General features: G+C 39.7%; 1 protein-coding gene across 4 annotated transcripts in view; it reads left to right on the top strand.

Moving 5' to 3' along the window:
* The first annotated feature begins 5,540 nt into the window (after positions 1-5,540).
* The window catches only part of col7a1l (collagen type VII alpha 1-like), a 65,510-nt gene continuing 47,036 nt past the window's right edge, over positions 5,541-24,014 (top strand). For 3 of the 4 annotated variants that reach the window (XM_044185806.1, XM_044185805.1, XM_044185804.1), the window contains exons 1-15: positions 5,542-5,879; positions 11,246-11,440; positions 14,560-14,740; positions 15,027-15,186; positions 16,862-16,955; positions 18,304-18,477; positions 18,790-18,953; positions 20,235-20,364; positions 20,486-20,602; positions 20,860-21,015; positions 21,597-21,713; positions 21,917-22,063; positions 22,197-22,316; positions 22,848-23,006; positions 23,836-23,949. In XM_044185806.1, the coding sequence (XP_044041741.1) occupies positions 11,365-11,440; positions 14,560-14,740; positions 15,027-15,186; positions 16,862-16,955; positions 18,304-18,477; positions 18,790-18,953; positions 20,235-20,364; positions 20,486-20,602; positions 20,860-21,015; positions 21,597-21,713; positions 21,917-22,063; positions 22,197-22,316; positions 22,848-23,006; positions 23,836-23,949 (1,909 nt within the window). In that variant the 5' untranslated portion in view covers positions 5,542-5,879; positions 11,246-11,364. Of the gene's footprint in view, positions 5,880-11,245; positions 11,441-14,559; positions 14,741-15,026; positions 15,187-16,861; positions 16,956-18,303; positions 18,478-18,789; positions 18,954-20,234; positions 20,365-20,485; positions 20,603-20,859; positions 21,016-21,596; positions 21,714-21,916; positions 22,064-22,196; positions 22,317-22,847; positions 23,007-23,835; positions 23,950-24,014 lie in introns of all 4 variants that reach the window. The other variant, XM_044185807.1, reaches the window with a different exon arrangement.

The following is a 24,014-nucleotide window of genomic DNA, read 5'->3' as shown; positions in this document are numbered from 1 at the left end:
TCAGATTTGATCTCATATTCTGGTTAAGGTCAAAGTCAGGAGCGGGTGAAGGCATGGTAAACTCTCACCCATTAAGTAACAAAATATTCTGAATTTCAAACAAAAACACAACCCACGAAGATGATATTACCATTAAAGGATAAGTCTGATGATATTCCATGTATTTCATATTGTCAACAAATCCCTGAAAAGACCAAAACAAACAGTGAATGTTTGCTTGTGTAGCCAAAACCTGACATAGCTTATTTCTCTGTGCCACACACACCTCCATTGAAAAAATTATAGGCTTGGGGCGGAGATCCCAGAAGGAAAGTAATGAGAGACGCCCTAACGCCCTGTCTTTTCATGGGATTTGTTGACAGTAACCAGCCTTATCCTTAAGGCTAGCATAACTTTGTGGTTTTGATAATCAGAGTATGAACTCATATCTAGTTTACATAGATAGATGGTGATGTTCACATGCAGCCAAAGTCTTCTTCAGTATACTGAACAACATTGTTTCTCTTTTCAATCAAAGTAAATACATTCTAGAAGTTACATTTCGGGCTACTTTCACTGTAAAATGGTTCTATTCCAGTACTAATGTGACTATACTGCATACCTGAATAAACTCTGTACTGTCCTTCACAGTCCTGCTCAGTGAACTCACTTAAATCCAGTTCTGCTCTGCTCACTAAAGCTGGATTAGGTTTAGCTGTGCAGAAAAAGCACAGAACCATAAGTCTTGCAGCAAACACCTTTAACACGGTAACCTTTATAACTGAACTGTCTTTGGTTTCAATAAATATTGTGTGTTTTTACAAGGGATCAGTACGAACAGTCGACCTCTGGACTAGCTGGGTGGCACACAAGTGGGCAAAAACATGCAAATTGTTTAAGATACAGAGCTGCAACAATTTTCTAAATGTTTGTGCTTATCTGTGTTTATCAACATAAACATACATTTTATGCTTATCTGTGTTTATCAACATAAACATAAATGCTAAATTCAGATACTGAGTATTCAACAGTTACCACAAACAAAAGTTTTATGTCATTTTCTGCCAGATGAGTTGTACAGAGGTTGCCTGTTTTAAGCATTCACCTCAACACACTGTCAATTCTGTCTACTTTACCCATCTACTCTCTGAGATGAGGTCAAGTTTAATTGGCAGAGTTTGGTCTAAATTCCCATGCTTTTATCAGTATCATTTCACAGAAACACCTGGATTTACAAGTCAGTAGCTTAACCTCTCTGTTGTTTGCGCTTTGCAGCCAAACGTTTGGACTGCCAAGTGAGAGGAGTCTGTACAAGTCTGTAGGATGGAGTGCAGCATGCAGGCAGGCAGGCACCCTATTAATAAATCATGCAAAATAACTAAACACTTAGATAAATGAATGAAGGTGCACCCACACCCACACACACACACACACACACACACACACACACACACAAATGTGGTTAATCTTTTTTTAAACTATTGAAGGTTTTTGTTTCCTTGAGCAAAGCATCATCATATATGCACAGTTCAAATTCTCTCTAGAAGCTGCTTCATGTTGGAGTATACCGACAGAAAGGGATGTTTGAAAGCTAGGCATGACTTCATGCAACTTGATTCTTGAAGATTCTTGCTCTGCATTGAGCTGTGAAGGTGATAACAACATTTCCATCAGTAGTAGACTTTTTCTGTCATGCAGGCGGAAACATATGTCTACTCCTGAAGAATTCAAAAAGTTGCTCAGTCGCATGTCTTCTCTTTTGAACTCATTCCCTGTCTCCCTCTATTGCTGTCTCTGTGGTCTCTGAAAGGTTCAAAAGGGAAGTGTGGACAGCTGCTGCCCTTTGACCTTCAGGGATTATCTAGTGCCTAAAAATCCCACATGCATGTAAACCATCTCTCCTGGTCAGACACATGCTCATCACTCCTGAGATACAAAGGGTTGTCTTTTGTTATCAACAAACGTGATCTCTTAGAACTGCGTGAGCTACAGTGTATTCATGACATACTGTAGCTACATAATCTACAGTCACAGCATTTTAACCGATTGGATGGCCTTTTAAGTCATCCAGTCATAATTCTATGTGGTTATAATTAACGTAATTGCTGCCTTACATTTCTTTATCTGTATAATCATGACATTATGTATTACAGCTAAATAACATGCAATCTGTACAATATGATGATCATTCACTGATTTTAATCTAATCTTCAATTTGCAAACATGAAAAGAAGCATTTGTTGTCATATTAAGGGAGAAGTCTCAATTGTAGGCTAAACATCTAGAACAGGTAGTAGTTGTTTCTGTGAAGTTATTGACTCACATTTCTACATGTGTATCATTAGTTTTCACTTTGTGTTGATTATCGGATTTACTGTGACACTGTGTTTTCTTAAGCACAGTGAAGAGAACTGGTGTTGTTCATTATTTTGATATCCTTTGTCGGCTTCAGAGTGGTAATTGGACACACACTCATGACTAATTCTTTTAGCCCAGAATTCTGCTGCATCTCAATTCTCTGCTCTGGTGCAGCTTGTCCCAACAAACCAGCCCTCATGCAGCAACCGCTGTTTTCTTCTGTTGCCATGACAGCTCGTATCTCAGTCGGAGACGGGGAGGTCGCATGGTGTATGAAATTAATTTATCATGACAAAAATTGTCTGCAAGAGGCAAGTGTATATACAACAAGGGTATCGATGTATGTGTGTGTGTGCTTTTGTCTGTTTCTGTTTTGTGCACACTGTGGTTTATCCTGTCTATGTGCATCTGCTGTGTCTGTGTGCATACGTGCATGTGTTTGTGCGTATGTTTGTACTGCAAAAAGGCTTGGCGCAGAGCAGACCTTTTGTAGTTGGCAGCAGTGGGCACTCTGCCCAGCTTCTATGGTTTATGGATGTGAGTCAGAATTGCATTAGCCTCCTGCCAGAGAAAGACTGCCCATCTTCCTGGTGTGAATCTCCAACAAATGTGCCAACACTGACAGCATTAAACAGAAACTGACACAAGCATCACAGCTGTCTGCCACACATCTCATAATGTCAGTCTATCAATAGTTAGATGAACACCACACAAAAGGAGGCAGGAGCGCAAATGAAATACCAGCATGGGAAAACAAGCCTCCGAGGCTGATTTCACGCTACAGCAGCAGGTGATGTGTCCTGATTCTGAAAGTTTAATTGTAAAATGTTCCAAAGTGTAGGTGATCAAAGTTCAGCTCCGAGTTACTAACACATTTCAGACAAAAACACTGTACCATCTCTGTTGTAGCTCATGATGATATTACTGTAATATGCCCACCAATTATACGGAACACTGTATAAAGAAATAATCAATTTTGAATTTCAACTGAAAGCTTCAACTTTACATAATTAAAGTGCCATGTGAGAAATTGCACAATTAACAGAGTGCCTTACAACCAGCGGCGAAAGTAATGTTTGATTCTCATAACCTCTGTGATGGAACCAGTGGAGCAAAAAAAAGGAGGTGGAGAAATGAAGATTTCAGAAATGCATTTAATCTGTATTTCATCAAATTAGAAGTAGAAGCTCCTTGAAAAGCTGCCACGAGGCATGAATGGCGAATGACCATTGAAAGGCTCTTCCAAACAGAATATTAATAGGTAATTATACTCACTTGTACCTCTATTGCGTACATCATCAGTGGCCTTGGCAGTAACAGTAGTTATGGAATTGATATGGGTTTTAAGAAAAGGGAACTGTCACAAAGGATTCTACATAGTTTTTTATTTTTACCTTTTTCCCATCTGCATTTTGGGAGGAGAAAGGATGGTGAGAAGAGTTTAATTCCCACTTAGAAGAAGCTATTGTATAACCAAGGATGTAATTACCTGTGATTGATATTTTTATTGGGCTGTCAATAAAGTTCGCCAGCCTGTGGGATTCCTAATGAAACACATATGTACCTGTGTGCACACATTTTTATATTTATTTGGCTTCCATATTTACTCCCATTTCACCCACTCAGCCATAATAACCCAACTCACACACCCTTCCTTCTGTGCTCCCGATGGCTTTGCTAATTTACTGTGCTTTTGCTTGTTTTGGTTTTTTTTTGCCTCTTTTTCTTTCTTTTCTTCTTTATCTTGACTCCCAATGCACATGATTGTTTGCTGGTTAGCCTACAGCATGAATTTAATCAAAGCTCACTTTCGTGCCGGCACCTCTCGTGATGAGGGAGGATTTAGGCCCACTTGGAGAAGGAGTGCAATTAGCTAAGACAAGGCTAGTTAATCTTCCCCATCTGAATACCCCCAACAGGTCCACAACACCTTTTATTTCTAATCACACCTGCTGCTGAAAGACAGTTAGGCTCGTTCACCCATGATGTAACTGAGCCAGGGAAGCTATCAAGGTTATATTCTCCTCAAAAAAAGTGAAATCAGTAGCTATTGACACTAGTAGCTTCTCTTCACACTGAGGCCCGGTATCAGTAGAAGACACTGATGTAAAGAGAGATACACGCACAGAGACACACTCAACTTTGACTGTCCAGTGAGAGTGATCCTGATTGATGCGCCCTCCTAAACTTCCTTAAGATGTGCTTAAGAGTGTGTGTGTGTGTGTGTGTGTGTGTGTGTGTGTGTGTGTGTGTGTGTGTGTGTTGAGTTATAGTATGTCAAGACTGACAGCTGGCTAAACCCTATTAAACTGGTCACCACATTCCTGGGGTCCACCATTAAAGGTGACCCAATGCCCCTCAACATACACAAAACACACACACACCAACTAAGAGGGGCTTATAGAACATGATAAATGTATCCTCTTTCCTCTCCTTTCTGTTTAAAGAAGGTGTTTGCTCTACAAGCTATTTTGGTTGGGTTTATGTGTGAGTGTACAGACCTTGAATGCAGAGGTGTATGGTGAATACAAGAGCTCATGCTTCAACAAAATGACCTTGGCTGTGTTTGGTGCTTTTATCATCTGGTATTTTGCTTATTTGATGTTACATCATCTATTGTCAGGATAGATAGAATATTGTGTAAAGCCAGGATGCAAATGTGGTTTAAATCACACCAGGGATTGTTTTTAAAAATCAAAAAATATTTCATTGCCATGTGAAACAGCCATAGACAAATGAAACAAGCATTAAAAGACTGGGTCGGTAAGGTCTCAAATCTTGAATATTATTTGCGCCAGTATTTCAAGGGTTGACTTCTGTCTGTAAGTATATGTTTAGCCAAGACAGTTTTACGTGAATTTTCACATTCCCTATTCAAGGAAGATTCAACTTACAGTATGATTGTGGCTGATGGCAGACTTTACCTCCAAGTCCTTAACATCATTTTACATAACTTGTTCTGTCACCCTGAGGTGAAAGCTTGGCTGTCTGTGTCCACCCCTCCATGCACTACACACATGCACACACATGCACTGTAGAACAGTAGCAATGCATTCTGAGCAGGGTCAAAGCTCATCAGGTGCCCCCACTTCTTGCTTTAAATCTATTCTGGCTTTATGTCTATTTCTCTTATTTCTCTCTCTCTCTCTCTCTCTCTCTCTCTCTCTCTCTCTCTCTCTCTCTCTGAGCCAACAGGTTGCAGCAGCCTCACGCCCACCCCTCTTCCCAAACTTTTCTGTGCTTCAGTGGAGACCAGGAAAGAAATACTATCATCCATCCCCTTACATACATTCAAACACACCTACCTCCTCTTTCACTCAGATACAGACACACAGATACACACATTGATTCTCATGTGCCATTCATCCGATTATCTCTGATAACACCCTCTGAAGGAATGCAATATCAATTCCAGACTTTTTTTTCCTGACTTGGATGAAAGTATTTTCTTGCATTTGCATTTTAGGGGATATTTTTCCCCTGTCGACCATCAAGGGGTCACCTGGATTTGGAAGATAATGATGATTCACTTGTCTGCAGTGGTAAGTGATAATGTGTGGGCCCATTTTAGGGCCATAGTCAAAACCCATTACTTTTACTGCACTTTAATGTGATGCTTTATGGAGTAGTTTTGAATTCTTAACCGCCCAGATACCCTTTGTTACAGGCTAAGTGTCTGGACTAAGGCCAACACTTTTTATACTGAGTCTTTACTGCTTGCTGTTTGCCTCTTTTCTTGTTGTCTGAATTGCCTTTATGTGATAAGGTACAGTAATTGCTGGAAATGTGCCATTGTAATCAGTCTAAGAATATGCACTTACAAATACACACACTGTTTGTCTTTGGCATGAGCACTCTGCTTCTCTGCAGAAGTTAATGCAAAGATTTTACACCTCCAAACTCAATAGGAACATAAAAACAAGATGTCATGTCAGCTCTAGTATATTCATGAATAATAAGAACATACCAGGTTGTTTGTAAGAGCATTGTCAGGAGATGAAACTATGTAGAATGAAGTGCATGAATCCCATGCATAGACTTGTCTCTGTTGGCTGACTGCAAATGCAAAGGGTTATTAAGACAGCATGTGAGCTGTTTATAAGTGTGTGTATTTTTATTTGTTAGTGTGTGTTTCAGCTGTAGATCTGAATTTTATTGAACCAAAGACATCTGCTATCATACATTGTAGTTCTGAGCTGTGTGTCTGTGTGTGCCATTTCACTGTTACCAGTTTCCCACCTACAGGGATAATCCATCCTGTGAAGTGGTGAGGTGGAAAATGCCATTATGTAGAAATAGCTGACGTGTAGTTAGACTTGCAGGGCACATGATGTGTGAGCAAGTGTGTGTGTGTGTGAGTGTGTGTGAGAAAAGGAGATAGGGAACAGAGAGGGAGTATAAGGGCCAGAGACAGTAAAGTTCATTTTGTAACATTATTTAATCCCCCCAGGGCAGTGATAAACTAAAGGCCTCGGACACAATACACACACTTTCTCCTCGGTAAGACTGTACTAAGTGCTTGTGATCCCAGCGTGGTGTGAGTGATGGATGCAGTCTTGTGCAAGTGTTTTTTGATGTGGGATCATTGTAAGCATGTTGTCTGAGTATCTGACTCATGCTTATGATTGACAGGAATGTCTTGAGGTATTGTTGGAATGAGCTGGGATTTTTAGCATGACTATGGCAGTGTCTTTCTGTCAGGTCCACCACTTTGGTCCAGACTGAAATATCTCAACACCTAATGTATTGATTGCCATGTCATTTTGTACAGACATTCATGGTCCCCAGTGGATGAATTGCAACAACTTTTCCTCTAGCGCCACCATCACGCCAATTTTCTTATTTGCCCAATAGTTTGGTTTATGACCAAATACCTACAAGACTAATTCCCATCATCCTTAGTTGTTCTTTCTGTTTAGTGCTACTTAGCAAATGCTAGCAACAGGCTAAACTAAGATGGTAACATTATACATTATACCATCTAAACATCAGCATGTTAGCAATTGTGTAATTGTGAGCATGTTAGCATGCTGACATTAGCATTTACCTCAAAACACTGCTGTGCCTCAGAGCTGCTAGCGTGACTCTTATGTCTTATTGTAGTTTCTGTAGAGTTGGGCCATGTTTTAACTTCAATGAATCTTTTCAAAATCATTTGGATGAACTCAGAAACACATTTATGTCAAGCTAAAACCAAGGCTCCTAGATTTTCTGATGTATTTTTGCACATTGTTGAACATTGGGATTTGCTACTTGCTTCAGGAAACTTCTGACACCTTAGGCCTATGACAAGATGAAAAGAAAAAGCTTTCAAAGTTGTTTAATAAAATTTAAGCCATCATAAAACTCAGAGTCTCTGCTTGCTTTGCTGAACACCCATGCAAACCTATTTAAAAATCACAGGATAGATACAAGACAGTAACTGTGTACCTCTGCACTTGCAGTCATTCACACATGTTTGTCCTCTATGCACTTCAGTAATAAGGAGATACATGCAGAGACAGATCTTAGATCTGCATTGGTATGTGAGGGGGAGAGTGTAGTTTTTTGGCTGTGTTACATTAGAGTTCAAGCCCTGCAAGCTCTCACTTCCAAATGCAGAGGTTGTAAACTAGTCAGCCTTAAGCCATTCTGGCTTTGTTAGACCAGGTGGTCAAATCACACTGGGCATTTTCTGGAATTCAGATTGTTTCACATTGATCTGATTTATTTTTTATATCACTATCATATTAATTTATAGTTGTAATATGCTCTCATGAGGAAACACTGGAAGTGATGTATTGGTGGATAGTTTGAAGGATGGAATGTGAGTCTGTAAAGCCAAAAGAAATCTGTTTTATTTTTTATCTCATCTATAGTAGTTGAGTGAAGGCAGATCTCTCTTTGATGTTATGCTTATGAATTTGCAAAAGCACATGCCCATACAGTACACACACACACACACACACATACACACTTTATGTGGAGACTGTGGGGGTTAGCAAGCTAATGTAAAACATAACAGCACGAAGCATTTCCTAGATCACAGTTAATGCGTTGAACGTGTTGCTCTCTGATGGGGGTTCATTCATTTCAAATGGGATAATCTGTTACTGCTGCATGATTCCTTTGCCAGTGCATCGTGTGCTGATTTAAGTGTTGGATTTACTCTACTTAGGCACTGATTATGCTCACTTAACTGAATGTTGTTGTAGCTCTTTCTGTTGATACATTTCTGTGGTCCTCAGTACACATTTAAGGCTTTAACACTCAACACATTTTGGCTGCAGGATTCTTGAGTTAAATTCAAAGTGGACCGTTGAGCTGTACGAATGCAGTAAAGATTCTACAATGAGTTACTATAATTGCAGTACACATACTTCCATACTTGCTTTTAACTTTCACCTTTCAAAGTACACGTCTCAATGGGAGATAATATGCCAGTAAAGCAGCTGCAACGTTTCAAAGGGACTGAATTGCCTCCACTCAGTGTATTATTCCAAGTCAAAAGCTGTAGCCTTGGGGATAATCTCTTTCATGCTAACCTGAAGTTTCCTCTATCTGTCAAGTAAGAAAAAGAGGAGGATTTTCTGTATCCCAGAGCGTTACTGTACCTCCGTTTAATCTCATGGACAGCTAAACTCTCCCTCCATCTTGATGCTGTGAAGAAGCTTTCACCAGTGAGGCTCATCTGTCTAAATGTACCTATCCTGCTGTCATTTCTTAGAAACACTGCCAAAGACCATCTCCATTCACCTGTCTCCCACACAACCACAGCGGAACTTTGATAATGTTGATTTCTAAAGTATTGGTAAAAAGAAAGCTGAACTATAGTGTGAGTGTCTTGCGCCTTACATGTAGCTTAGAAAAAAAAATGCTTCAAAGACATCACAGTGAAGCAGACATTTTAAACCACCACATTTTGGATTGCAGATAAGACGGAGTCAGGTATTTGTATGTGTGTGGTTGTGTTTTCATCCATCTCTGTCTTTGTAACTGTATATGATTTGCCCACATGCAAGTTGAGATAAGAATTTTATTCACATGGTGCCTTTTTTCCACAAATTTGCTATGGTGTCGCCATGTTGTGGTCAAACATGAAACACTAAAACACACACACATACACAAAACATAACACAAGGCAGGTGGAAACTGTAATTAGACACACTTGTTGCCTGTTATTGAAGATTTGCCATGGAGCTAAATTTTTTTGACTAAGTGCAAGGTAGTACGCACACACATTGGAAGCGATTAGCCATGCTGTGTCGGCCTTCTGTAGATAATCACCTCCGCAGTGTGAGTTCCAGGGCATTGCAGGCCCTCAGGGAGTTTGGGTAATCCTCAGTCTGGGACAGGTGCACATAGTCCAGAGGTTTGATCAATCCAAACATCTTTTGCACCTGTGGAATCATACAAGAGCTCCCTGTCACTCTGCTTGAATGTACTGATCAGGACTGTGCATCTCTCCTCTTCGAGCTGCTTTAACTGAAAGCTTTCCAGTAACAACTGCTATGATTTTCATATCATATCAGCAATAGAGATTCGACAGATTGATCAATCATATTTTGACATCATTGTCTTCATGTTCACCAAGCAACACAAAGTTTGACTTGAACGTAGCCTAAATCAAAGCGTGGCAGCCCTCATGAACTGTCATGTTCAAGTCATGAAGGGTTCTTCTCTTTCAGTAATATGATATATGATGAGACACTTTATCTTACTTCCTTGAGCTTGTAAAGTACAACTAAACACTCACAGGTTTGATCCCTTTTATATCTATATATGACATGTTGTAATCAACAGCCATTTGTACTGTCAAAATGGCATTAAAAGCAGACATGGTATGGCCTCACAAAAATAATGAGAATTTTATGTTACAGTTTTAAGAAGAAAAAAAAATTCCCATAAAATTACCATTTCTTAAAACAATCTTATATTATACTTATTCATTATTGTTTTATCATTTTGTATGCATAGCCTAACCCTCAAAGCAAATGCCAGTAAACATCTAGAGGATTGACCAGGTATGCATTTGTCTGTATGAAAATGAAACCGTGGTTACGAGATTACAAATGCAACTTGCTTGCAATGGTGAGTTGCACGTTGCATGAGGTTCATGTAACATTAAAGTCCCTATCAACAAAAATGAGACAAAACACTTAAGGAACCTTCACTGGTAAGACATTTCAATTTAAGAGATGCCATGGGATTTCTTTCATTGATGTCAACAACATCAGGTCAAGCTGCAGGTTGAGTTTGGAAGAAACTCTGCCATGTAAGACAATCACAATGGATTATTGGGGTAATAACTTTTAATGTTCATGTCATAATGTTTAGACTTCCCAATAACTGCTTTTTAAAGCTTGGTTAATATTGGACAGTTTAAAAGCCCTTTTGATGCTTTTATTTCCATGGTGTCATATAAATCTGCTGTAGAACTGTTTACAGGAAACACTCCTGTCTGCAAATGTACACATACAATAATGGGAGTGAGTACAACATTATGCTAACCTAATGTACATTGGCTTAAATTATTACGATAATAAATAAACAAGAAAATAATTTGATTTATTTTGATTATTTACTGTACGGTGTAATTTTGATGAGATTAAGATGCACACGGCCAAGTTTCATGACATGTAAAATGTATTATGTGTTGTAAGTCTGTCTGAAAGCCTGCAGCATATGTCAAAATTTGGTTCTGGTCCTTACCAAGACATCCTTCCTTGTACATACTTTTATTTAACACTGTGTCACTGAAGGTATGCAAGAAAAACTTGACTACTACTGCGACTCTACATAAGAGTCATGAGTCTTTATTTTTAAAAATTAAATTAAATTATTATTAATTAAAAATGGCTGATTATGTTTTATCTTTGAGTGCCTCTAATGACTTTTTCCCACTCTCTATTCATCTGTATACTTTCAGATAAGAGGAAAAAAGAGTTGGAATTGATGATTGTGGAGTGGAATTTAGGAAGGTGATTTGTGAAGAGAAGAACTGGGAGGAGGAGCAGGTGATTTAAGGAGGAAGAGGAGAGGAAGAGTATGGGCGGGTCCTCTATGTGGATCTTTCTACTGTCCCTTTCTTTCTCCCATCAAAGCATCACAGCACAAGCTGAAGGTAATGGTTGACATTCCTACACCCAAAAAACAAACTCAAACAGACAATTCATTAATTGCCCATGCCCATAATGTTCCTACTGCTATTGTTTTCAGCTACACCTAACAAGCTTTTTTCTTTACTGTTTTTACTCTCACTTATTCATTCATTAATTTATTAAAAATTTCATTCAGTGCCTTATGGTACCATCAGTTGCTTTTCTGAGTCAAAGCCATATGTCTGATTTTCAGCAAAGCAGTGTGCACAGATCTATGAATTAGATGACTTGGATGCTTAGGCCAAAGAAAGGGCAGGTGCTCAATGAACACGATCTGTGCGAGTGCTCCATCATTAATCAATCTCCACACGTGGATTGGTACACGGGGCAGACACTAACCCAGCTCCAGTTTCTCTCCAGACTGTGTCTAGTCAGGGAATTTAAACATCTGCTAGCCTCATGTACAGTACAGCAGTCTGTCTGCCAGCCTGTCAAACCCATCCCTTAGATACAGAACCTTGGCCTCAGGTGCTATTGGATGTCACCGAAAGGTCAATCAGCCAATCAAAAGTTAGATTTCCTGCACCTGGAATGTGGTTGGCTGAAAGTGATTGGTAAAGTTGTTGGGCAGAATTATGGAAGGATATAAATAGCCCAAGCCATATTTAAAGCTACTGCTCCTTTGTAACTGTTATCAGTGTTTATTCTTGACAGTTAATTCCTATGGTTAATTCACATACCATCATATCACATCATGTGACTGTCTGTAGCAACCCTAAGGGCGTAGTGTTTAGTATTACACACAGAAGGGGGCATGTGGTCGATTTCAAGTCAATGAGCCAACTGACACTCCATTAATCAATATTTTTTATATTAACAATGAATCAAATGACTGTGTGCAATGTGGGTTTCTCACAGTGAGGAACTCACAGACATTTATCATCCAACTCTGCTTTTAGCCTCTTTTAAGTCAGTGTTTTAGTTTTACAGCCCACAAATTTACTGCCAAGTGGCCATAAACACGACTACAAATGAATTCTTATTCTGCCGTTTGGTGCTGGACAGCTAACATTAGCCTAGAAAGACGCAAAAATGCTCAGTAGAGCTGATGTGGGGTCTAGAGTTGGGTGGTAATTCTCTGTGTGGTTTGTCACTACAAGCGACCCCTTTCTCATAGTCAAAGTCTAAAGTTAATTTGCACTCAAAACAGGAAACAGGTGAAATTTGGAGCAAGTAGTTTCCAAACTCAAGAAACTGGATAATGTTTGTTTCTCCATAATCAAGAGATTAGGAAGATAAACTAGGATCAGATTGTTAGCAGTAACATTAGTGCATGCATGTGTTTTGTGGGTTGAGTTTGTAATATTTACATCAATTGCTCTACACCTCTAGATTTTATTATGTGTATGCAAATGGAACCTGCTGTGGTGTCCACACCCTACAATCAAACATTATATAAAACTGCAATTAGGAGAGCCAGACCATTTAACTGTCACAATCAACATGCTATTTTATGTATTATAGGGATTAATAATGCAATACACACAAGGCTACAAATCTACAAAAGATTCAACAAAATTATATTTTTAGTTGGCTCAGAATCATGTGAGACAGGTACATGGCACTAGAAGCAGATACTGGGGGAATTATTAGTACATTTGTCACATCGACTGTGAGAAATTTGGTAGGCCTATTTCTTTCATTTAATATTTCTGTCCTACACTGTAGCTTCTCTGCAAATTACTGCAGTTTCTTCTCCTTTTTAGAGCAACTTTTACATTCATTTGTCTGGATAAAATCTGAACCTGATGGCCCTTTGAGTTTCTGAGACTTGTGCTCTCTGATGGTTTGCATCTTTTCTCTTGATCTTGTTGGAGCTGATTGCAGTAGTGCTTCATTATTTTTTAGACTATATCCTGGCAGAATTTTCTGCAGCGTATGCTGCAGCCACTGAGCTACATCTAATGCGTAAATCAACGGTGGTCTAACACAAAGGTGTATATAACCTTTGAGATATCAGCATAGATAAACTTCAAGAAAACCATTTCTTATCCCTCAGCATGTGTTGTCTCCTTATCCTTGGCATGTGGTTCTCACCTGCCAGCCCAGACAGACAAACTTCTGGATACTTAATCTTGTTTTCAACCTCAGTCTGTGTCTGTCTGACAGAGACCAGCCTCCAGTTGCTTCCTTACTGTTGTTTCCTTGGTGTGTTGCCAGAGATGTATAGGTGTGTGAGGGAGAACATAATGTTAGGCTGCCATGGGCTGGAGACATATGTCACCCCCAGTGAATCCTGGGATTGCAGCCAAAGGAAGAAGGGTGAGATAATAGAGGGGAGAAAGCTCGGTAATGAAATAGAGGATAGCAGAGAAGCTGAGTTATCACTTACAGAACAATCAGTGGTGCCTATCTCTTATTCACTAGCCTAATCAATGCTGTCGTCACTGTGGTTTATTGCATATGTAATGCCAGAGTATTGACTGAGAGGGCATTTGCACACGCAGCAGATTTCTATGTATATGTGGGAACGTGTGCAGGCGTGTGCATCTGAGACAGAGCTAATGTATGTGTGAGTGTGTGCAAGTAGTCAATGCATCAGTGTAACTTTTGTGTGTGTCTGGCTTTTTAACTCCACATTAAAACACATCTTTATCCTCCCAAACACAGCAGATCCTTATGTTAAATGCGATTGTTTGCTTGAGCGAGGGGACTGACCCTGATTTTGGGTGTGTTTACCTTATTATTCTAGGCGTTCCTCATCGCTGTACTAAAGTTTTATTGCTGGAGTGCTCAGAATATTGATAGTCTCTTTGGCTCACTTGTGTCTCATTAAAAATTCATGGGGATTTGTGTGGTGCTCTGGCTGCATGAAACAAGTGAAAGGAAAAAATCTCAACATGATGGAACAGGACTGCTATCTGGTGGTCAGTGTAGGAATAAAACATGAGTTATATGGCTTAATTACCGGCCTTATCCTTTAACCTTAAGAAAGATTTACTTTTTTGCCCAAATTCTTTTGATTATAAAAGGTTAGGGCAAGATCATACAGCTACCTTGAATTGTTCAAACATGCGTTCCCCTGCTCCTCACTTCTTGATATTTGTCCACACACTAATTCATCCATTTTTTTTCCCCTTAGCATGCAGGACGGTGGTGCAGGCAGACATAGTGTTTCTGGTGGATGAGTCATGGAGTGTGGGTCAGACCAGCTTCTCCAGTGTCAAAGACTTCATCTCAGCCATCATCTCTTCCTTCCAGGACAGTGTGGTGGGAAGTGAGGGGGTTCGCTTTGGAGTCACTGTCTTTGGGGATGTCCCGAGGTAAAACCCGTATACAAACACCACAACATACCAAAGAGTAACACACAGAACAGACCTATTTAACTAATAGCCATCAGGTCAGACTTATTTAACTTCAATAATTAATAACTACATTTCAAACAAAATTTCTTTGTGTGTATTATACTGAGCATTTTCAAGTTAAGAGTCCAAGGATCACTAATCAGAGAAAACAATCTAGATATACACACATACTCATGTCTGTATTAGCTGTTCCATTAATTATACATGATCCAGTTTTGCTTTCCCTGTAATCCCTTCCTTGCAGGATGCGGATTGCTTTGACAGACTACAGCTCACTGGAGGAGGTGCTCAGAGCCATCAGAGAACTACCCTATCAGGGTGGATCCAGGAGGATTGGTGATGCCCTCCAGTTTCTGGTTGACCCTGTGTTCAGCACTGTCATCAGTCGAGACCATGCCCCAAAGGTACAATGCCTCAACCGGGGAGATGTGAAAACCAATCCAGGATGTCTGCATCTGTCTGCCATATTGGGATTGTTTTGCATCCAGCGAGTGTCTAGCACACCCACAGACTTGGAACAAAGCATAGAAAAAACTATCTTGTACCCTTGAAACAGTCCCACAAACTGACTACACTTACTGAGAGGTCACATTACTTTAAAATAAAGTTCCTTAAACTTCTTCTGCACACAATAAAAACTGAAGGGCTAGAATCATGTGAAATGTATGACAAAGTGTGGACAAACAAGCAACAGAGAAATGATTGATTTAAGATTACAACCCACACTGCAAAGACTACTGCTTCCAGCTGGCCATCAACATGCATATAATGTATGTTCTGGCCTTGTGTGAAAGGAAATGACTAGTCAGAATTCTGTATTTGTACTTCAAAGAACATTGTGGAAACAAACAAAACAAACTGGTCGACCATTTTCACACCACTGTGAATCTGATAAAATGGTCTTGCTTTATGCTTGGAATACAAACTGAGAGTATGTCTGATAGAAGGTTACAACTGTCAACAGATTTTTATTTGCTTTGGTTTGTCTTTTGCTTGTGGAAGAAGAAAAAGAAAAGGTGGAGGCAATACATTTTGCCTCTGCCGCAGATTCAGCATGCTCAGTTGGCTGAATGTCTGTTGAAAAAGAACGACTTGTGCCAACAGTCCCAGACACACCGCGAAAAGTACAATTGATGGTCATACAAAAATGCCTAATGACAGAGACTGACCTGCTTTGTCACGGGGTCCCAAATGCAATAGTCAGCAACTTAACTAAACTTGTCTCATAAGTGCCTTGTCAAATATCCAAATGCCCTTACAACAGCTCTCCATTTCTGTCAGCTAAATTTCTCTGACAGCCTAACACTGTAGTGTAGTCTCAGTGTAACACAGCTGGTTAGCATTCCAATCATCTCTTAATCTCTGAGTGTACGTGTGAATCATCTTGTAGCAGCAGCACTTGACGTGGGAAGACAGAGAATTGAGGATTAGGCTGATATGTGGAATTGTACAGCCAGCGCATATGCAGCAAAGCAGCTACATTCTCATATTGATGTTTTCCAGCCTCCTTCTTCATTGACTGAGGGATGAACTTTGAATGAACTGAGTCATTTTTCCTTAATGGGCAAATTAGCAGTCTCAGTTGCAAGCCAGCATCCTTGAATTCCACTTTGTTTGATTTATTTAATTATGTATTCAATTATGAGTTAAACCATGTCAGAAGTCCATGGGGGCTTTGTGAGCATAATACTGTTTGCAAGGATGTTCTTATTACCCAAACAAAATGTTGTTTGGAGGGTGGATAAACCTCCGTTGAGGCAAACCATAGATTTAGCAAAACCCAACACATTTTCATAAAATTAAAGGTAGAAACTGAGCTACTAAAACTAACCATACTGGTAGTCATTTTTATGCAGATTATCAGGTGATAGTTTAATATAAATCATTGCAGAATTCCAGTTATCTTAAAAAGATTATTGATTCACTTTGATCTTTCATTATCTAAATTATTAGTTACTGACCTTAATGTATGTGTATGTAGATTTAATCCATGAAAAATGGCAGCATGTGAGTAAGATATTGTTATATTATGTTTAATGACTTTCCATATGGGTTTTTTTCTGTCTCACTGCCATACAGATTGCTGTAATGATCACAAATGGACGTTCAGACGACCAGGTCGATGCCGCAGCCAGAGCAGTAGCTGACAATGGGATTTCTCTCTTTGCAGTAGGTGAGTGTGGAACTTGGTATTGTGAATTCCTTCAACATCCTCACTGCAGCGGCTCCTCAGATTTTATCCGAGCTCTTATCTGCAGTGTTTGCAGTTAGAAATTCATGTCCTGTACATTTGAATTCATTGGATTCAGTGTGGGTATTTGTGAGTGTGTGTGAGATTGTTGTTACTGAGTGTCTGGGTGCACTTATGCAGGTGTACGCACTGTATATGTATGCGCAAACATAACAATATCTACTAAATATGTATGCAAGTATACGTGATTGATTAATTCATCTCCTATACTGTATATGTAAAAGTGCACTTTCTGATACTGTGTGTTGCATCAGCAAAGCTACTTTATCCTAGAGCTTTTCCCTGCTCATGAATACACACTGCTGTTTATCCACAAGTTTACTTACACATATCTTACCCTCTTTCTCCTACACACATGCATAAGCACACAAGCCCACTCCTTTCAGCTAGGAGTGGTGCAATAATTACTGCTCATTAGCCGATGGTGTGCTAATCGCAGCCATTTTTCATTAGGCGATTCAGTGTCCCCCAGCTGCACCTCTGACACTGAGGCCTGCTCCCCTCATTCATCACCCCCACGGAGAAGCTCCACATGCATCTTGTGTACTAGTGCAAAACCTATATGCCTGTAGAGCCTGTGTAGCATGGATAACACATATGTACAGATATATGCATCGAAATGCATGTTCTGTACATATAAACAACTAGTAAGAAAACAAATGCACATTTATCTATTCCAGGTACTGATTTCAAGTAACTGCAACTGTGTATTAATTCTCCCAAAAGGCTTGCAATATGGTCATCCACTTCTCTTAAAATTTCTTCATTATTACATTAAGACAGTAGAACTTTTCAAGCCCCAATTGGGTGTTTGTCAGGGCCCACTCCCACAAATTGGGTCCTGACAAACACACATAATGCCATAACTTGAGGTAGGGGCCAGAAAGCGTTTGATTAAGCCTGTGTATGTCCTCAGTATGCATGTGTATGGGTGTGTACATCTTTTCATGGTTTAAAATGAATCATTAAAAATGCCACAGCTCCCCCTGGTGGTGTCTGTAGGAAAGTATGTGGAGAAAATGCAAAGATGTCAAACATAGGAATGACGCCACATAAATATTTCTCTGTAATTGGTATTCACTTGTTTTTATTGTGCATTAATCAAGTAAAATCCTTCAGATATCAAAAGTCCTGTCATATATGTACAGCAGGCCATTGATTGTTGTTTTCAACAGTTGTTTTTTTTGCCTTGGCAAATCAGTGGACTAAGCATACTGTTGCTGTATCTACTTTGTCACACACTTTGTCTCTTTGTGTAACCTGTGACCAGGTGTTAGGGGAGCTGATGAGTCAGAGCTGAGGAGGATTGTGTCAGAGCCACTTGAGGAGCACCTATTGCTAGGCACTGACTACTCTCTCCTTGAAACCATCCTTCCCAAACTGTCCCGCAGAGTGTGTTTTACGGCATCTGAACCACCACGTCCTGTGAAAACTTCCCAGCCTGGTAGGCTAGCAGTATGAAAGCAAAGTTCTTCATAACAAACTTTTTCCTCAAAAAGCTGCCCTAATACTGACAGCAGTTTGCATTTTTATAGTGATGAATTGTATTTCAAACTAGAGCTTGAAAAGTGTAATGAAAATGAATAACAGTTTTCTCTTATTTCACTCTGCCCTGCAGCTTTCTCACGGAAATGGATCTATCTTGCTGACAGATTATACATTCAGACCAACTTGCATGTTTTATGTTCCTCTCCTCCTTTTCTCTCATTTATTTTCTTCATCTCATCCCTCTTTCTGTACGTTCTCCCAATCCTAGTTCAAGAGCCTGTGGTGGGTCCCAGAGACCTGCAGGTTAGTGAATTGGCCCACAGTTCCCTCAGACTGACATGGAGCCAGGCAACAAGTGATGTCACAGGATATCGTCTCCTGGTTACCCCTCTCAGCTCCAAGGGACACCTCCTCCCCCTACAGCAGAAACAGGTGATGGATTATGCATGTGCATGATCATAGTTTTGTTGCTGTTGAGCTGGACTGTAACAGAGCATAGACCGTATTATAATATCAGAGGTCCTATTGTTGTAACTGTTAACAGTAGCGTACTTTAGATATGACTTTCACATAGACAGTAAACCCATTTGGGACCTTGTAGTTGTTGCACATCACAATCTGTTTCCTGCCGATTAACTCATGGTGGAATGCTAAGTTCTCAATCAACTCAAAGCTCAATTACTTTGATATACACTTAAAAGAATCTTCTTTTTAGTGTATATCTTAGATCTTATAAAATAAACCTACATCGCTCTGAAGAGATCAGATGTCTCCTGAAATGAGTTTTGTGAAAACTAAAAACTCAATAACCAGATGCTCCTCAGCAATGTTTGTAAGTTGTGCAAAATCTTACACGATATTCACATTTTCAAGCATGATGGGGAAGGTTGGGCAGTGGTTTGAGGATACACAAGTGGGAATAATATGGAACTTTAGGGGCCCATTAAACAGCTGACTCATCTATCAATCCTTCTATAGTGGGAACATGTTTCCATCCATTTTAATAAACAAAACATCCACTGCAGTACATCCCTCAATTCTTCAGGGAGCTCCAAATCATCCTCAGGACTGCTTATTACCAAAACTGCAGGTCACCTCTGTGACCAGCACAACTAAAATGTAGTGAGTTATCTCTCATTGCAGTTATTTGTGCAATTCCATCTGTGAAACTCTCCAAAGCTCGCAACAATATTGCATTACTGGCATCAACATGAACAGTGGTGTTGGCATTGATGTCCATTTCTCCAACAATATCCATGCTCCTGTGTTTTTGCTTGTGTATGTGTGTTTTCATGATAATACTGCAACAGAGACAGAGAATTATGTTACAGTACTAGAAGAGGAATATTTTAGTTTCTGCACTATGTTCTAAGGCACAACATGCCACCTAATTTGAATATAATGGAGAAGAAGGTATTGGACAGAAGTGTAAACAAAGCATTAGGATGCTGGTGGTTTACTGAGGTAGACATTTTTATGGAAAGTTAAGATTTAATGTATTTTTATTTAAGACAAGATATTTATTTAAGTCCACAATTCAGAAGTGTATCTCTGTGTCATTGCACTGTCTCTGTGTATTTCTCTCTTCTACTCTGACTTCAACGCTTTCTTGAACAATCATCTTTCTCTTCACTTCAGTCTGTCTTGCTCTTTTTCACACAAACACACACATTAAGCTTGTTCTCGTTCTGCTGTCTTCTGTGTATGCAACAGATTGATCTGAAGGCGGATGTGAGCACAGCAATAGTGACAGAGCTGAGTCCTAAAACAGACTATTCCCTCACTCTCTATGCAATCTACCCCAGCCTCATAGGAGACTCTGCAACAATCAATGTCCAGACAAGTGGGTGTCACACATCACTGCATGCTCATGCACCTTTTAGATAATATACAAATACTTCTGTGCATCTGTTTTGGATTTCACTGTACCTTGCTTCACTGAGCAACAAGCTTCTGTCTTTTAGCCCCTTTGCCTCAGGTGTCAAACTTCCGTGTTATTGAGGAGGGTCTGTTCTCTCTGCGCCTGGGCTGGACGCCTCCTCTAGGGAAGCTCAATGGATTCAAGATCTTCATCCCAAGATGTATGCTAACATTACACCATGCATTTATTATTATTTGACACCAGAGACATTGCAGACCAGTGTAAAATTGTTGTTTGTCTTTGCGCCATTTATCTCTATAATGATATACTTTAGAGATACCTACTTTGAATTAAATTCAAAACTATCATTTAAATGTATTTGACAATGTTGAACATAAGGCATCAAGTATCACAGGGACAACTTGTTTGGGAAGTATATTTCTTGTGTATTGATTCTTCTGGATTTTTACTCTGCAGCCAACCGACCAGGATTTATTTACGAGCATCTGCTTCCTGGAGACACCTCTTCTCATGTGATTGACAGCCTGGAGGAGGATAAGAAGTACATTATCAGTATTTATGCTGTTTACCCCCAGGGACCAAGTGAACCGGTTTCAATAGTGGGCAAGACATGTAAGTTTGTTGGCTTTGACACCATAACACCATAATTATATTAATTTACCTAAACAGAAAAGTCAAAAGATCAGAAGAACTTTGTCACACTCAAGTTAATTTATTTACCATATGTAACACTTTTACTCATTAATTACTCCAAACAACTAGAATAAACAGCCTGGATAGCTGCAACCAATCAACAATTGGAGGACAAAGTCATGTAATACAGTATGAAACAAGATACAACACAGGGTAGCAAATGCCAAGGTGCAGTACCATAATATATCCACACTAGGGTGATGTTGTCCTATAAAAAAATATCAGAATTAGGTCTATTACATACAGTAGACTCTAATTCATCTCTATTTCATGGTACGCTAGAGAAATACCTCTGGAGGCTGTGTTTTGATTTAGATTAGTATCTAGTTTCTTATATTTTACTACATTACTTTACATAACTTTTTTCTGTACCAAAAATCAGATTAAATAACCTTACTTTCTGTCATCACTACGATTTTGGGGATCACTTGAATAAACTAAAATAAAATATTGATTTGTGTGTGTGTGCGTGTTTGTGTGGATGTGGGTGTGTTCCATAGTAAAGCTGGTCCAAGTTAAGCAGTTCCAAGTCCAAAACGCCACCACAGACACTGTCCAGGCGAGGTGGGCGTCAGTTAAGGGTGCCACAGGATACCGTCTGACATGGGCATCCCCAGGTACTGTTGTTTACTCTTTGCTATGTAAATGTACAGAGGTGTGTAGTAAAGAAGAAGTATCCTTGATTTGTGAAATAAAGCCAAAAAGTGTGATATTAGATATAGTAAATCAAGGTACCACCAACTAAAGTTGCTCCAAATGAGACCAGACCAGATCTTATTTTATGGCATTCAACTATTCAGTGCCTCTTTGTGTCTTTCAGATGGCCACATAGAGAACATAAACCTTGGGGACACCTTCAACTTCTACATGATCCAGGGCCTCCACCCAGGCTCTGAGTACACCATCACCATCAACCCCATCTTTGGAGACACTGAGGGGCCTGTCACCACCACCAAAATCAAGACATGTAAGTAGGATGCTTTCTAGGAAGTACAAAAATACAGGAATGAGTGGTTACAGTATTATAGAGATAGGTGAGATTAGATTTGAAGATGAACAGCAGCCATCTGTCTTTCTCTCTGTCTCTGTGTGTGTGTCAGTGGAAAGCAGTGCAGTACAAACTTTGAAGGTGTCTGCCGTGAGCACCAGTGCTGCTGTCGTTTCGTGGAACAGTGTCCCAGGAGCCACAGGATACAGACTGGCCTGGGGACCCACCCCAGGTGATTTACTCTGATTAACTTCCTGTTTTGTTTACATCATAAATGTATGTCCATACAGTGACAAGATCTGGTTCTTCTAGTGATACATCTCATGACTCTTGTATAATCTTGTACATATAAGATTTCTATACATTCTTAAGAAACACCATACAATGATGTCCTTCTACAGCAAATGGCGGTTAAAGGGCATTTGCTTTTGTATGCATGTAAGCATGTGTGCCCAGGCTTTCTTCTGATGTTGGCTTGCTCCCTTTCTCCCAGTGACAGACTCACTCTGACAAGAGCTTTTGAAATGCCACTGCTTTTACAATGGACACATCCACCCTGCCAGTCTGCCAGGAGGATGTGACAGGCATGGGGACTCACTTTGATGAAATACAAATTTTGGGGAAAAAAGGAGGAGGATGTTGTTTCCAGAGAAGGTGGCTCTGATGCTGAGACAGAGTTGAGAGGAATACCAGCACAGCGAGGAATAATCAATTGTAAGAAAGAGTGATGTGACTGTACTGTCAATGTTAATATTATTTTCAGAGTTTGTTGGTCGGGACCGTCCCAGGCAGTTGGCTCTGAATGGAAGCACCACAGAGTACCAGCTGAAAAATGTAGCCCATGATACAGAGTACGTCCTGACTCTCTATGTGCTGTTTGGATCTGTGGTGGGGCCTGGTATCTCTGCTACCTTCAAAACTTGTGAGTACCAGTATTCAGTATGTCTCCCACCCACCTGTAATATCACTGAGGTTTAGGACTTATTAGATTGGACTTCCACAATTGGTTGACTGCGCAGTTGTGCCGAAACATTTTCTTCTTCTTTCTGTGTAGAGTCGTCTCAGTCGTCCAGAAAGTCAAAATATAATGATACACGAGTGAAATTGTAGTGTTTCACACATTTGTGGTGTCTTTGTTTGATTGACAAGTCTTATGCCCATTTTAACCACCATCCCTGTCATTGTCACTTGTAGTATATGTCAGTCAGCCTGAGTCAGAAGGGCTGCAAGTTGAAGACTTCACACCAAAGTCCAAAGGGATTTTATTTTTACTTTTTTTTTATTTTGGCTTTTTCCCCACCACAAAACTAGTAGTGTAACATTGTGTGTCCTTTCCATTCATAAAACATCAATTAAATTAATATTATTTGTATTAAAAGTGCCTGGAGATCCGTTCACAGTCTTCAAAGAGTAAATTAACACCAGGCTGAAAAAAAGTGTTGCACTGCCCTCTTTGGTTTGAAGTTTCAAAGCTGGGTGTGGTTGGTTGTGGCCAGAAGTGTGCTCTGTTGCACCTGTAAGAGAAAAAAAATAACAACTTAAACACTATCACAGAAGCTAGTGGCTAGTTCTTGTGGCTAGCACTGCTAAATGACAGGGCCTACGTTAGAGAAAGATTAGAAAGAAAGAAATTCACCTGTTTCATTTGTCATGAATCTTTCTGTTGCATATTATAGATGAAATAATGTCATTAACAATGTATGTACAAGAACAAATACAGATTATTCATGTTCCATCGTCCTCTTTCTCAGCTCCGTTGGGCTATGTGTCCAACTTCAAAGTGACATCCTACACCAGTACCTCCATAGATGTAGAGTGGAGTCCCATTGTTGGAGCTACTGAATACAAAATCTCTTGGAACACAGGTGATATATTTACCCATGTTTTTCTCTGCTCCAGCTGAATATGGGGACTATTTATGTTTTATGTA

This window comes from Siniperca chuatsi, linkage group LG23 (assembly GCF_020085105.1).
Source record: "Siniperca chuatsi isolate FFG_IHB_CAS linkage group LG23, ASM2008510v1, whole genome shotgun sequence".
Classification (NCBI taxonomy): domain Eukaryota; kingdom Metazoa; phylum Chordata; class Actinopteri; order Centrarchiformes; family Sinipercidae; genus Siniperca; species Siniperca chuatsi.
Note: the sequence above shows the minus strand (reverse complement) of the source record. Positions and strands in the feature narration are given on the sequence as shown.